The sequence below is a fragment of the Talpa europaea genome, assembly GCF_964194135.1.
Source record: "Talpa europaea genome assembly, chromosome: 15".
Classification (NCBI taxonomy): Eukaryota; Metazoa; Chordata; class Mammalia; order Eulipotyphla; family Talpidae; genus Talpa; species Talpa europaea.
The window spans coordinates 50280166-50296932 of NC_140083.1; the positions used below are offsets into that span (position 1 = coordinate 50280166).

General features: G+C 36.8%; 1 protein-coding gene across 6 annotated transcripts in view; it reads right to left on the reverse strand.

Moving 5' to 3' along the window:
- The window catches only part of CCDC91 (coiled-coil domain containing 91), a gene marked incomplete at both ends in the record, with an annotated part of 199459 nt that overhangs the window by 68946 nt on the left and 113746 nt on the right, over window positions 1-16767 (reverse strand). For all 6 annotated transcript variants that reach the window (XM_084255107.1, XM_084255106.1, XM_084255108.1 and 3 more), the window contains 3 exons: window positions 820-996; window positions 3961-4029; window positions 4121-4213. In XM_084255107.1, the coding sequence (XP_084111233.1) occupies window positions 820-996; window positions 3961-4029; window positions 4121-4213 (339 nt within the window). The remainder of the gene's footprint in view (window positions 1-819; window positions 997-3960; window positions 4030-4120; window positions 4214-16767) is intronic.

The following is a 16767-nucleotide window of genomic DNA, read 5'->3' on the forward strand; positions in this document are numbered from 1 at the left end:
AAATGATACCTTTCAAAACATTCATCCTGGAAAGTAAAGCATTTCACCTTTTCGGGCTTCATTAAGATTAGTTAATGAGTCATAAGAAAATCTCCTGGTTTTCTTTCTCTCTACATTTGTAATACACAATTGAATGAATAGTGGTAGTGTACATAATGCTCTGAATGTTACTTTTTGCTTTTCATACTTGTTGAGGGGAGACTTATTCAGGTACCTCATTCTAATACAAAAACAGAACTTTTAAATACAATTAAAATAGACCCTGGCAAAGTCAATTCTGGAAAAATTAATATAGTTTTAAATTGTTCAGACAGATCAGATATACACATGCAGATTTTCAAAACTGAACACCTGAAACATTTAACTCTATAATGCAGTATTATAATGCAATATTACTTCACTTAAACACTTTGTATGTCAGTCATACTTATTGATATGTGTCTTTTATGAGACCATAGGGATTATTGTGAGGTTTTATTAATTATTAATACCAACTACAGGTATATAGATATGCAAACTATATTTATAAATCCATTGAATTGAATTGCTTCCTACTCATACACTATTTCTATTGATTTTGTGTATGTACAGAAGCAGCTTAATATAGTTCCAATGACTAAACAAAAACGTAAAACTATAATTTACTGTTTCCAGTATCAGAAAGAGTACATTTATATATTAAAAAGTAATTTAAATATTAATATCAAAGGGAAAATAAATATATCTACTAAGGTGATTTTAAATAAGACAAAATGATAGGGAGACTTCATTTTTGAGAAATATAAGAAGAAAATCATTACAAAGAGTAATTTTACTAACCTGACTTATTTTTCTTTGTTCTTGTATAGCTTTCTGAATTGCCTGAGATACTTTTTCTTGATCTTTTGCATGTTCGGCCTTCCATAACTCCCTTTCTTCAGCATGGGCTTTTTCCAAAGTTTTCCTCTCTTCTTCTATGGCTTTTAAAATTGCATCTTTCACTGCTTCTTTCTCGAGCTTAAAAACAAATAATGACCAAAACATACATATTTGGGGAAAAAAACAAATTATTTGAGAACCAATTCCCTGAAAAAGTCAGATATGGGTAACCTAGAAGATAGAAAACTGTAATTCTATAGTTTAGTTCTGTCATAGTTCATAGGCTATTTCCTCTTGGGATCATTTGTACTTTTAAAGTATGATGGACTTTACTTAATAAACACTTCGTATATCAGTCATACTTATTGATATGTGTCTTTTATGAGACCATAGGATTATTTGTGAGGTTATATTTATAAATCCATTGAATTTAATTGCTTTTGTTCAAATATTAACAGATTTAAAGAGAGAAATACTGACAGCAACACAACAGATATAATAAATACATCATTTCACCTGTTGTGTTGCTGTCATTGTATGTATGTAATACATGGATGGTCTTAGAATTATACTTAAAGAAACACTGATTTCACATATATGTGGTAAATATAGAAACCAACCAACCTAAATAAAACACACATGAACTTTTTGGATTATAAGATCAAATTATTTACCAGAAGGGAAGAGGGGTAGATAAATTGGGTAAAATGGGTCCATTGTATAATGATAAATGGTTGAACTTTTAGTGGTGAACTTAACGTACTATATGCAGATATTGATTTATAATGCTGCACACCAGAAACTTACATTATGTTAAATTGATAACATTAAGTACATTGTATATTAACACATACTTTATTTTTGGAAAATATTATTTTTATAACAAAGTATGAAAATGGTATTAACATCGGATAAAAGAAGATAGCAACACTCCTGTATCTGCCTTCTATGTTAAAACTGAGGTGATATGTTTTATGGCAGTAGTATATAAAGAAAACACACTCTCGTATTTATGGAACAGAAGCGAGGTATATTTACTGGCCAGTTTAGATCACTGGATGGTTCCACAACAAAACCTAAAACAGAATCATTCTTAAAGGTTAGTTGCAATTAAGAAAAGCATAGCACATTAATGAAATTTGTGCGGTCACATTACGATCCTTTCTCGTACTTTGAATGAATCCTTTATCTGTGTATGAATTTTTAAAACTTTTTTTAATTTGGAAAATACTGAATCATTGTAACATAATAAAAAAAATGTCTAATATCACAATCTCATCAGAAAAGTCTTGAAGTATTAGAAAAGCAGAAACAATTTTTGAAAATTCTAATTTTTACTCTAAATCTTGAATTTTATCATTGGCAACAAAAACTCAGTTTTTGTAAGGTGCTGGACTCACTGTGTTTACTTTGGATACTGTGTCTGCCAAACACTAAAGTCTGTACAACCCCAGTTATTCAGTAAAATGGTGTTCTATGAAAAAAGTGCCTACTTCAGTTGCAACTCAAACAACTACACAGACTTTTCCCTCAAAAAGCCCATCGTGCTTCAGTAAGCAGTCAGGGCCACTGACCTCCCAGCCCTGGTCCCTGCAGAGTTACTAGTTTTTCTCCTGCTTCCAGTTAACAGCCAAATTGGACAAAAGTTATCAAAGCTGACAGTTTCCATTTTCTGAACCCCTGTTTTATTCCACAATTCCTCTCTTAAACTGTTCTTATTGTGTTCTCCTTTGCCCTCCATGATATTTTATGTTTTAATCCAATTTCTTTTCTTCAAAGAGTCACTTCACGCAGCTGACTATATCTGTTTCCTTAAAGCCCTCTCTTTTCTTGGTTTGCACCACATCATGCTGCTCATACATCTCCTATTTCTCTAGCTGGGTCTCTGCAGTTCTTTACAACTTCCTCTTTTCTCTGGCATTTAAATTTTAGAGTTACTTAAAGGCCCAGACCTTGGACTACTTGTTACTTTATATTCTCCCATGAGGTGACAGATGATACATGACAGTCACACCCAGGGCTACCATTACCATCTACCTACTTTAAAAAAAAAAAAAAAAAAGTAGCATCTTGAGATTATTTCTTTGTAAATATCAGGTAAATTTAGTCACCTTCTTGCCTCTGTCACTTGAATATAACACTGGGAGAACATAGCTCTGGGAGTTAACAACTTGGCCCTTCTGTATCATCCACACCAAACCTATAGATGAATTCTGAAAATGCTTAGGAGATGGAATCAATCTATTTCTTTCCTTTCCAAGGAACTACTTTGACTGTTACTGCAGTAACTACTCTTTTCCTGCCATTAATAATCCCTTATCCATAATTTGAATGGATTTCTAGTAAATCTCCCTCTCTCTAACCATTGTTGCTTCCAATTCCCCTAAAGTTTATTAATTACTATTATGTCTTAAACTGAAAATTTTCAGTGTATCTATATCTATTGAATAAAATTCAAACTTAAAATGTAGAATGCTTCCCATCCTTCAAAATTCATTTTAAAAGTAACTTGTTAAAAACTCCCATTACATGGAACTATTATTTACTCATAATAGTATATACTACATTCCTTCCTGTCTTATAAGTATATAATACTTTTCTAACCTGATTATAAATGCTTTTAATAAAAAGACAAAATCATAGTAATCCTGGAACCCTGGAATAGTGACCCACACATACAAGGCTTTTAATATTTACTAAATTTAAATCCAAATCTGAAAGTTAGTGTCTGATATGTATTTGTTGGAATATGTATATTTAACATCTATGAATACACTGTTTAAATGAGTAATTTCAAAGTTGGCTTTAAAAATCTTGATAAATAAATGAATACATAGCATACAACTTGTGATATTGATTAAATATTAATTGCATGTTAGTGCCCCAAGTATATATTCATTTTCCACAGGTAATATAAAGGTAAAACATTTCAAAGTCATCATAGTCTTGCACAATATGAATTTAACAAGAATATGACAACTCTTTTTACTTTTCTGGCATAAAATACTGTCATACTCTACAAAGTAAGTGGACAGTGCCACTAATAGACTGGATTTAATTTCACTTACTTACAAAGAAGCACATTATGATAGATGGACATACCTCTGCAGCAGATACTAATGCCTCTTTATTTCTCTGTCTTTCTTCCTCCAAACATTTTTCCAGTATTTCCTGTAAATGGTATGACAGTTAGGTAGACACTAACTATATTACATGAGATAACAATGCATTCTTTTCACACTCAGAGCAAACAAAGTATTACCTTTTGTTCTTGAGATTGCTGAATCAAAGCTTCCTTTATTTTTTCTTTTAACAGTTCTTTCTCTGTATCCAGCATTTCAAGGAGCCTCTGATGCTATAAGAAAAGAAAATGGGGTCATAATTATGACTCTGAGACAGATAACCTGTCTACAAGGAGATCAGTTGGTATAATTAATTTTCCCAGAAGTACTGAGGTAGTTACTAAAGGAGGCAAAGGGAATGTTGCTCCAATATTAGAAGTCAAGAGGACATAGAATTCACCTTTCTCCAGTCAGCCACGATGTATGTCTTTGGCCCCCAAACTCAACATACAGGAGGTGAGATTTAACAACAACTATTCCAAATGGGAAAAATTACTTACTAAAATGATTATTACTAGCTTGCAGCAAAAGAAGCAATGAGGCAATAGATAACTGATAGTTTGATGAGCAATTATAACAAATTGTTTCCAGCAAGTCACAATTAAAGAATTTATTGAAGGATTTATTGTCCCTCCCCAAGATTTTACCAGAAACTCAAAGAAAGCGTCCATGAAAAAAATTCTTGACGTGACAGCTAATGTTCAAATACAGAGTTCCTTACTTAGTTTTATTGCATCAGCCAGTTATCATGGACCATGTGCTCGGAGTTTGCAGATTTCTAAGGAAATTCAACATGTGTGGCCATAATATCTTCAATATAGAACCAAATACTTATTCTGGAATAATGTTCTTAAGGGTTCATGTTCCTATACACATAGATTTCTCAGTTAATTTCTTATTTCTCAGGCAAATAAGATACTTTCTCACACTTAGATGCCGTTTATAGAAAAGCCTCCTTCAAATACGAAGTTAACCTGATGTTTTAAAACACATTCATGTCTTTCAAAGTTGCTCTGACTTTAAATGTTTTTCACCAAGTGGGCTACCTTGAGAGTAAGTTACCAAAACTTTCATGTCTGCTTCGGATAATCTATGATTCCTGTTTTTAATTATAATGTTACTTTTTATCTTAGTTTTCAAAAACATAAGAAAAATCACAAGATGAATTTGTAAAAAAATAACAAATCCAAAATCCAAACTGTGATACAAACCATGTTATGATTATAAGAAATTACTGGCAGCATATGAATTTGTGAAGGCTGCTGACTACCAAAGCAGTAGACTTACCATATGATTATAATAATAACTGAGGCTTTCTGTGTAAGTCTAGATGCACACAAAATTTCACACAATCAGAAACTATCTAATCCTATTTAAATACACAGAAAATTTTTAAAAATGTTATACCAGGCAAATAATGAGACTTAAAAATAATAAAGTGTTCATATAATATTAAAAGTATCCAATTTAGGCTGTGGGGTGGGGTTAAACTTAACAAAAATCAGAATTAAAATATACAATAAGCATTTCAGAGTCATGAGAGTTTGAAACTGATTTCTCCTGAAAAGAATTGTTATGTTCCTGAGTCACACTAATGGAAGTCATTCAGTAATTCTAAGCAGGCCAAGTTCCTCTACCGGTCCAAATCACCTAAAATGACAATGCAGTAGGAAATCTATTCCTGAACATCATTTTGCAGTGCTGACAGAATAACTATATAGTAGGGAAATATTTCTGAACCTTATTCAGGAATAAAGCAGAAGCAACCTACAGATATGCCCTAATGTAAAACCGTGAGGGTATATTTAGGATATAAGTAAAACATACCCTATGTAAAGTCATAGATCACCTTGAGAGAAAGCAATTAAGTGACTGTCACATACAGCTAAGTACAAGTTACGTTTTAGAAACACTTTAGGTGAAACTAAAGGTATGTTTCACATGTAGTCGGCTCACACAAAACCCTCACAGCAAGTGCTAACTCAGGCAGTACTTCTCCTGAGACTGAGAGGGGCTAAGTAACTTGACAGGTCTCCAAGGCATCATTTCTGCAATAATCAGATCTGTCTACTTGTCACTAGTATTAACAATTATCTAATGGGTAAAAGCAGCCCCAGCATTACTTAATTATTACTTATTAATTAAAAAGTACTTCATATGAGTTACATGGCCAATAAGGTCTCACTTCCATTTATCTTTACATGATTGACGAATGTATGCTTCTGACTTTGTTCTTTTCAGAGTAATATTAAAAAAAACACAATTTTTTAAGTAAAAATCAATTGTTACCAGGAAAGATGATTCAGAAATATGCTTACAGACGTGAGGAGAGTTTAGATCTTAAACAGTTAATTTGTGAATAATCCACAAGGTGCTAATCAGGAACCATATAAGTTTGCAAAAATGCACTTTCTGTACAAGTAGCATACGGTCATTATGAAAAATGTCAAGGCATGCAAATCACTCTGATTTCCATGACCCAGAGGATCACTGACAACATTTAGGCAAAAGCCCTTCTGGATAGCTTTCGGGGTAAGTTAATACATAGATAAATGCAACATATCATATAAACTTACAAAAATAGTTCTGTAATGTTGGAACATTGCAATGATATTTCTAGTACCATGATGATGATAGCGCTCTGAAAGTGAGGGTACTTCTATGTCACTATCTGTTTTTTTCAGAGTTCCTTTTGTTTGAGTCAGGAATTATCTCACTGGAGATGTTCCTCCTTCGTTTGATCTTTTTTTTTAAATAATAAATTTTATTTTTATATTCCCCATACAATTGCAGCCCCCCCATTCTGACCGCAATCCCTCCCCTCCCACCCCCGCCCCCCTAAAAGTGTCTCTGGTTCATAGTTTTTTGTTGATTTTGATTTTCACTTTCTTATAGTTATTCATTTTCCTGGTCCCTTATTTAAGTTTTCTAGATTCCTGCTATGAGTGAGACAATCCGGTATTTTTCTTTTTCTTTCTGGCTTATTTCGCTGAGCATGATCCCTTCCAGCGCCATCCATGTTGCTGCAAATTGCATGTGTTTATCTTTTTTGAATGCTGGGTAATATTCCATGGTATATATGTACCACATCTTCTTGATCCAGTCATCTATTTTTGGGCATTTGGGCTGTTTCCAAAGCTTAGCTATTGGAAACAGTGCTGCTATAAACATAGGGGTGCAGGTGTTCTTTGGAATTGATGTTTCTGTGTCCTTTGGGTAAATACCTAGGGGTGGAATTGCTGGATCATATGGAAGCTCTATGTTTAGTAGGTCCAGAAATCTCCACACAGCTCTCCATAGTGGTTGGACCAGTTTGCACTCCCACCAAAAGTGCCGAAGAGTTCCTTTTTCTCCACACCCTCGCCAACATTTGTTGTTGCTAGTTTTTTTAATATGTGCCATTCTCACTGGTATAAGATGGTATCTCATGGTAGTTTTGATTTGCATTTCCCTGATGACAAGTGATGTTGAACATTTTTTCATATGTCTGTTGGCCATTTGCATTTCCTCTTCAGAGAAGCTTCTTTTTAGCTCTTCTGCCCATTTTTTGACTGGATAATTTTCTTTGTTGTTGTTGAGTCTCATCAGCTCTTTGCAGATTTTTGTGATCAGTCCTTTATCATTAGTGTTGTGTGCAAAAATGTTCTCCCAGTTGGTGGGGTTTCTCTTTGTTTTTGTTATTGTCTCTTTTGCTGTGCAGAAGCTCTTTAATTTGATGTAGTCCCAGCTGTTTATCTTTGCCTTCACTATCACTGCTTTGGGTGATGTGTCTGTAAAGATGTCTTTGATGTGCAAATCACGTAGTGTTCCGCCTATATTTCCTTCTATATATTTTATGGTTTCAGGTCTTATGTCTAGTTTTTTAATCCATTTTGAGTTGATTTTTGTGTATGGTGTGAGGTAGTGGTCAAGCTTCATTCTTTTGTATGTAGCGACCCAGTTTTCCCAGCACCATTTATTGAACAAACTTTCTTTGCTCCAATGCATAGTCTTTGCTCCTTTGTCAAAGATTAGTTGACCATAAATCTGTGGGTTTATTTCTGGATTTTCTATTCGATTCCATTGGTCTGTATGTCTGTTCTTGTTCCAATACCATGCAGTTTTGATGATTATGGCTTTGTAGTAGAATTTGAAGTCTGGGAGTGTGATGCCTCAATTCCCTTCTTTTTTTTTCTGGAGAGCTTTGGCTATTCGGGGTTTTTGGTGATTCCATATGAATTTCATCAATAATTGTTCTATTTCTTTGAAGAAAGACATTAAAATTTTGATTGGAATAGCATTGAATCTGTATATTGCTTTTGGAAGGATGGCCATTTTAATAATGTTTATTCTTCCAATCCATGAGCAGGGGATGTCTTTCCATTTCTTTGTGTCTTTTTCTATTTCTTTTAACAGTGTTTTATAGTTTTCTTTGTATAGGTCCTTTACCTCTTTTGTTAGATTTATTCCCAAATATTTGATTTTTTTTGTTTCAATAAAAAAAGGGATGGTTTTTTTGATTTCTTCTTCTTCAGATTTATTGTTTGAGTATAGGAAGGCTACTGACTTTTGCGTGTTGATTTTGTATCCTGCCACTTTACTGAACTGATTGATGAGTTGAATTAGTTTTTCTGTGGAGTTTTTGGGGTTCTCTATGTATATTATCATATCATCTGCAAATAGTGATAGCTTGACTTCTTCTTTTCCTATTTGGATTCCTTGTATGTCTTTCTCTTGTCTTATTGCTCTGGCTAGGACTTCCAGTATTATATTGAAAAGCAGTGGTGAGAGTGGACATGCTTGTCTTGTTCCCGATCTTAATGGAATTGCTTTCAGCTTTTCACCATTGAGAATGATACTGGCTGTTGGCTTGTCATAGATGGCCTTTATGATGTTGAGGTATGTTCCTTGTATCCCAAGAATTTCAAGGGCTTTTATCATGAATGGGTGTTGCACTTTGTCGAAAGCTTTCTCAGCATCTATTGATATTATCATATGGTTTTTATATTTCTTTTTGTTGATGTGTTGGATAACGTTGATTGATTTTCGGATGTTAAACCATCCTTGTGTCCCTGGAATGAATCCTACTTGGTCGTGGTGAATTATCTTATGGATACATTGTTGGATTCTGATAGCTAAAATTTTATTGAGGATTTTTGCATCAGTGTTCATTAGGGAGATTGGCCTGTAGTTTTCCTTTTTTGTGTTGTCCTTTTTCGGTTTTGGTATTAGTGTAATGTTGGCTTCATAGAACGTGTTTGGTATTGTCCCTTCCTTCTCAATTTTTTGGAAGAGTTTGTGAAGGATAGGCACTAATTCGTCTCTGAATCTTTGGTAGAATTCATTTGTAAATCCATCAGGTCCTGGGCTTTTGTTTTTTGGGAGGTTTTTGATTACCATTTCAATTTCGCTGCTTGTAATTGGTCTGTTTAGGTGTTCTATTTCTTCTTTATCTAGCTTTGGGTGATTGTAGAGTTGTAGGAATTTGTCCAACTCCTCTAGATTGTTAAACTTATTTCCATATAACTGTTCATAGTAGATACTGATTATTCTTTTGATTTCTGCTGTGTCCGTTGTGATTTCTCCTCTTTCATTGATGATCCTGTTCATTTGTGCTTTCTCCCTTTTTTCCTTTGTGAGCCTGGCTAGGGGTTTGTCTATTTTATTGATTTTTTCAAAGAACCAGCTCTTGGTTTCATTGATCTTTTGGATTGTTTTTTTAGTTTCAATTTCATTTATTTCTGCTTTGGTTTTTATTATTTCTTTTCTTCGACTGGTTTTGGGGTTTTTTTGTTGTTCTTTTTCTAGATCTTTAAGCTTCGAGATTAGGTTGTTTCTTTGAGTTCTTTCTTGTTTCTTGATGTGAGTTTCTATTGCTATATATTTTCCTCTTATTACTGCTTTTGTGCATCCCATACATTTAGGATATCGGTGTCCTCCTTGTCATTCAATTCACAGAATTTTTTAATTTCTTCTTTAATCTCCTCATTAGTCCAGTGGTCTTCCAGTAGTGTGGTTTTTAATCTCCATGAGGTAGGAAAGTTCCTTGCCTTCTTTTTATGGTTTATTTCTACCTTGATGCCTTCATGGTCAGAAAAGATGGTTGATATGATTTCAATCTTGGTGTATCTGTTGATGTTTGTCTTGTGCCCCAGTATGTGATCGATCCTGGAGAATGATCCGTGTGCGCTTGAGAAAAATGTGTACTCCGTTTTTTTGGGGTTTAGTGTTCTATAGATGTCTGTTAAGCCCAATTGCTCTAGGTCCTTATTTAGAGCTTTGGTTTCTTTACTTATTTTTTGTCTTGTTGATCTATCCATTGTTGATAGTGGTGTGTTGAAGTCTCCCACTACGTATGTGTTTTCTCTGATGTCTGTTTTCAGAGAGGACAACAGTTGTCTGATATATTTTGGTGCTCCTTCATTTGGTGAGTATATGTTAATGAGTGTTATTTCTTCTTGAAGTATTGTCCCCTTGATCATAATGTAGTGACCATTGGGGTCTCTTTTTATCTTTTTGAGTTTGAAATCTGTTTTATCTGATATAAGTATAGCTGTTCCTGCTTTCTTTTTTGGTCCATTTGCTTGTAGGATTGTTTTCCATCATTTAACTTTGAGCCTATTTTTATCTTTTGTAGCTAAATGTGTTACCTGGAGACAGCAAAAGGTTGGGTTTTTGTTTCTTAATCCAGGCTGCAACTCTGTGTCTTTTTATTGAAGAGTTTAGTCCATTTACATTTAGAGTTAATATTGATATGTTAGCATCTGTATTTGCCATTGTGACTGTCTTTCCTTTGATTTTATTTATTTATTCTTTTAATAACTTTTTTTTTTTGGCCTTCTTTCATTGTTATTCGTCCCTCTGAGGTTCTGGCTTTAGCACTCCTTGTAGTATTTTTTGGAGTGGGGGTTTAGTTGTAATGAAATTCCTGAGTTTCTGTTTGTCTGGGAAGGTCCATATTCTTTCTTCAAAGAGGAAGGAGAGCTTTGCGGGATAGAGTATTCTTGGTTGGCATCTGTTTTCTTGGAGTCTGTTGACTATGTCCCTCCACTCTCTCCTTGCCCGTAGTGTTTCTTCGGAGAAGTCTGATGTCAGCCTGATTGGTTTTCCTTTGAATGTTATCTGTTTCTTACCTCTTGCCAGCTTAATTATTTTTTCCTTGTCCTGGATTCTTGGGAGCTTTACTATTATGTGTCTTGCTGTGTTTTTCCTTTCGTCATGGAAGTTTGGTGTTCTTCTTGCTTCTTGTATATCAATTTTCAGCTCCTTCTTCCCATTTGGGAAGTTCTCTTCAATTATCTCTTTGAATATTTTCTCTGTTCCTACATCTCTCTCCTCTCCTTCTGGTATTCCTGTAACTCTTATATTTCCTTTCCTCATGTAGTCAGATAGTTCCCTAAGTCTTTCTTCATTCTTTTTCCTTCGTACTTCTCTTTCCTTTTCTGTTTTGGTTCTTTTTATTTCTTTGTCTTCAAGAGTACTTATTCGTTCTTCCATTTCATCTATTCTGCTTTCATTGCTTTTCCCAGAATTCTTTAGTTCTTCCATTAATTCTTTGATCTCCTGCATTTCTTTTACTTCCCTCTTTAGGGACTCAATTTTATTCTTCTGACCATTGTTTTCCCTCTCTAGGGACTCAATTGCATTCTTCTGATCGTTGATTATTTTTCCCTTATCATTGTTTTCCTTTATGACTTCTGTCAGTTTTTTAATCATGGCAATTTTAAATTCTCTTTCTGGAAGGCTCAGAAGTTCTTCCAAGTTACTGTCGTTGCAATCTGGGGGCTGGATTTCTTTTTGTGGTGTGCTTTTTCCCTGGAGAGTTGCTAGGTTGCGTGTGGTTCTTCTACTCCCTACTGTCTGTTTTCTAATTTGCCGTATGCGTTGGGACACTGTGTTGTTGGGACTGGCCGGCATCTTGGGTGAGCTTCTCTGCTCCCCTCTGGTTCCTCCAGGAGCCATATGTCAGTTTCAAGCAGTCTTTACTGCAGAAAGGTCCCTGTTCTAAAATGCCGATGTAGGGACACACTCCCCTGTGCGCCTGGTCTGCCCCGGCGGTGGGTTCCTGCTCCCCCTCTGGGCTTGGACTGCAGGCCAGAGGGGGTCTGGTGTGGGCGAACTTCCCCTGCTCACCTCTGGCTCCTGAGGAAGCCTTCTTTACTGAAGAAATGTAGTCTTTACTGAAGAAATGTCCCTGTTCTAAAATGGTGATGTGGGACACACTCCCTGTGCGTCCGGTCTCAGGCACACTCTTCTGCGCACCTGGTCTGCCCCGGCTGTGGGTGCTCGCTCCCCCTGTGGGCTCAGACTACTGGTTGGAAGGGGCCCGGCGTGGGCTAACTCCCCAGCTGGCCACTGGCTCCTCCAGGAGCCTCTGCTGGCTTCAAGTCGCTAGTTGGCGCCAGAGATCTCTCCTAGAGCCCTTGTGGAGCTGATTTTCCACCCCGTGGGACAGGGAACAGAGCGGGAATGGTAGGGTAAACCTCAACGGCTTTGGGGTGCTGTGTCTGCCTTGTGCCCCACCGTCGTGGGAAACCCACGCCCCTAATTTCGTGCCCCGGGTCTCAGTTCCAAAGCCCTCAGTTCCAGGACTTGGCTGTAGCCCAGTTCAGTGGCGCGGGAATGGCGCCTTTTGATTCCCGCTCCCGTGCCTGGGCGCCTGGTTCCTGCTCACTCAGTGAGGGCCTCCGCGTGTCTCCCCGCAAGCCTAGGTCGCAGGCGCGGGGACCTGAGCTTGCTTTTCAACCGCACTGCTTTTCCGCGTGATCCCGATTCCGGTCCGCGCCGCTTTTCCGCGCAATCCAGATCCCGATCCGTGTCTGCTTTTCCAGCGCGCGGCTTTTCAGTGCAAAAGCTTACTGGGCGGTCCGGGCTGTGTGCTGGTCCCGGCCTCCTCCTGGGGGGCGGGGTCTCTGTTTAATGACGCCTGGAGCTCACCTCCGTGGTGGATCCTGCAGGATTCTCCACAGCTCCCGTTCACGGGGTGTGGTGGCTGAAATAGTTCCTTTCCACTCACAGTCCCGCTTGCTGCGTAGTTTGTTCTTGTTGGTGGTTTTAGTTTGTTTGTTTGTTTTTTTTTTTTTTTCCTTCCTCCTCTCTGCTGGTCAGAGAGTGCCGACTTTGTGGGCGGGGGAGGGGAGCAGGGTTTGGCACTTTCCTCCCTTCTGGTCCTCTTTTATGGCAACTTTCTTCTTCGGGCAGTTTGCTGGAGTCACCCGTTTATCTTCCGTGTCCCAGTTCTCACTGGGACCTGCCGCTTTTCCTCCCTATTAACTTTTTTTAATGGGAGATCTTACTCGCAGCGTCTCCTTGCCGCCATTTTGCTCCGCCCATCCTCCCTTCGTTTGATCTTTTCCTCTCTATTCATAACACATTCTCAGGCACTGGGAGGAAATCCTGTGTTCCATAGGTGAGCTACATAGGAGCTGCAAAAACCTGGCTATTTCTTGGTGGTGGTAAGCTGGTCTCCAAACCTATGCTTGAACTTTTGCTTTTGCTATTTTGCTAGAGGCAAAAAAAGCCTGACTGGTTTTCTGAGTCCACCTCCACCATCCCAGGGGCCACCTGGGCTGGGGGAGGGGCAGCAAACTCACCCTGCAGCTGTGGACTTGGCTTGCTTTCATTCCCCAGCCTTTTTCCTGCCCTTCCCAAGGTCAGAGTTGAGTAGGTTTGAGTGCTGTCTGTTGTTCTGTTAGGATGTATGTGTATGTTCTGCTAGTATATACAGGGCGTCCTGAATAGAGAACAGTGGCCAGAATGGCCCACTCCTCCCATTTCCAGAGCTCTGTAATACCTAGGGCAACTCTGAGACTTTCCAGGTTTTGCAAAACTAGAATCAGCTTGCTTTATGGGCCTCAAGCCAGAGGGCTAAGATGACTACTTTCTTGCCTCTCCTGTATCCTTTGATTTTTGCCTATCTATCATCTCCTCTCATTTCTTTAACCTTTTGGTCAGGTTTAACTTTCTGATATGTTTTGCCCCATTTAGTGTGATTTGGTAAGTTTTTTGGGGGTGGGGCCAAGATAAAGTTGAAATGTTTGTTAAGTGAATTAAACACACAAGAGTGTTTAACACACTTGTGTGTTTAATTTACTGTAAATTAAAAGGGTATGTGTGTATTCAGTTTAATTTTATGACCATACATTATGTGACAGGCACCATGTTAGAAATTTCACAAATATTATCAATAATCCTCACAACCCAGACATGTGTTATTACTTACATTTGATAGATTTAAAAACTGAGTCCCAGAGAGGTACTATCAATTCCCTGGGTTCACAGGACCACGAAGTAGCACAGGAAATGCTGAATACAAAATCCATGGATGGACTTAACAGATTTAAAATGCAAGTAATGACTCTCTCTGCTCCATTTCCAAAGGCTGTAAAATTTTTGAGATTTTGGGGTTTGGTTATGTAGTAATACCATTCTCCTAGTCTAACAATCCATAACAATAACAGGTAGCCTCATAATTATGATGTCATGGTATTCCTCTCTGCCTCACTCCCACATCTAGCCCCTTAATGTAAGGGAACAGGTAGGAAGAACAAGAACTAGTAGGGAAAGGGAAAACACACAACCCTGACATCTTTTCTTTCTTTGCATTATTATTTTTAGCAATAATAAGGCACTTAGATAGCCAAGTCTCTTCCATTAGAATATGAAGAAATACCGAGTAAACTAAAAACTTTATTCAGTAACCAAGCCCTCGATCAGCCCCCATGTTGCTTTTTCTCAAAGATATACTTTCCAGGAAAGAGACTTCTCTGAAAGAATTGACAAATATATAATTTGCTTTTTATAATGGTGTCATATACTTTTGTCAAATGAAAAAAAAAGTGTGTTTTTAGTTCAATTTACATTTGGGAAGCATCTTTGTGGGAGGGAGTACATTTCACAAGAATTAACCTGGCCATGTGAAATAGGCAGACATGGCCTCAGTCACAGGATCCTTCCTGGGTCCCAGTCTCAGCTTTATCACTTAAAACTTTCCCAAACCTTGGGTTCCCACCAACCGGCTCTCAAGAATAATGCTGCTGTGAATAGTTGGTAGAAACAGCTGGATCCGTTATTAATTTTGTTGTGTACACCTAGGAGCAGAACTGGTGGGTGCTCCAATAATTCTATGTTTAAATTTCTGAGGAACTGCCAAACTATCTTCTACAGCTGTCATCATCATTTTACGTTCCCACCAGTAATGCACAAGGTTCCAAATTCGCCCTATGATCTCTGACATTGGTTATTTCCCAGTTTAATTATTGTAGTTGTGTTAAGCATTTGTGAAATGGCACCTCTTTATGGTGGTTATTTGCATTTTCCTAATCACTAAATATGCTTAACATCTTCATAAAAGCTACTTCTCCTTATAGGACAATCTATGCTGGTTTGTTTTTTTTTTTTTTTTCCAGTGATTATAGTGTTATCCACATACAAAGGCAGGTAAAGGACAAAAGGATCATTTTCCTCTTTGGGCAACAGGTTAATTACTTCTTCACAATATGTTAGAAATGATGATGTATCAAGAGAGCTTGGCGAAAAAGATTTCAGCCTCCCTTATTCTATCCAAACTAAAGTATATTTGGAGATACTCCTGCTTTCTCCCTCCATATAGAATTCCTTAGCTGTCCAAAAGTTCCAGCCCCCTAGGTAAAGGCTCACATGGCTTCTGATGGCATAAGGGGTGGTTAGTACTTTCTGCTGTGTCTCACTAGGTGACTGTTCCAGGGTGGATTCTCAACACCTTTTGTGACATACCTCAGAGCCAACATTGAACCAGTGGCATGTGATCATTATACTCTTCAACAGAATTTGCAAGACATAGTCTTACTGCATTTTACAGCATTTTAAAGGCATTATGAAAATGAATCTATGCCAGGAAATAACATCTAAGTACAAGTGAAGAGTTTATTACTTATTACATCTCGCTTACCTAAAATATTTTGATTGCTTCTTAAAATTTTAGTAACTTTTTCAGCACATTGAACAAATAAATGCAAAATACAGTCCCACCTATCTCACATATTAGATGCATAAAGAAAGAGTGTTAAGGATGGTCCTTTGAAATTTAGCCTTCAAAAAAAAAGGCACTCAGAAATAGGCTATATTTTCCCTTTTTTCCCCTTTGGAAAAATTTCTTCCAAGTGAAAAATGTTTGATGCAGATTGAAATATAAATATAGAGATTCTGTGGTTTCTACTTGAGTCCTGTAAAAAAATAAGAGAAATTAAAAAAAAAAATAAAACACTCTTCTTTTCTGGAATGTGAGTCACAAGAGATATTGTAAACAGATTCAATCACAATCACAGTTTTTTCTTTACTAAATTTTAGACTAAGCGGTCCTGTTCAGGTATACAGTTATCTACTTATCACAGGTCTACAAACTTCATGTGATTATGTGTGTGTGTTCTTTTACCTTCTATAAAGCGCAAACATTGAACAAGATCAGGTGACTTGATAGGATAGTTTTCAACCATATGCTCATATAGGCCTCAGTTTAACATGCCTAGAAAGACACTAAATAAATTTAATAAATGCCAGTATAAAGTAAGTCTCAGACATTTCACTCATTCATGGGTCAACACATTAAATACTATTTGGAAAGAAAACTAAAAAAGATAAACTATGAGATTAAATCTACTTAAAGCAGTTACCACAAGCCCAATAATATCAATAAACTTCTTAAAGTGGATAAAATGAAACTACAAGTTGTACTGGTAGATTTACTTTACCTAAATACACATATTTCTAATAGACATGAAAAAAAATGTAGGGAAGTAAATTATTCTCCCTGTTTAAATAGGTCTTTGAC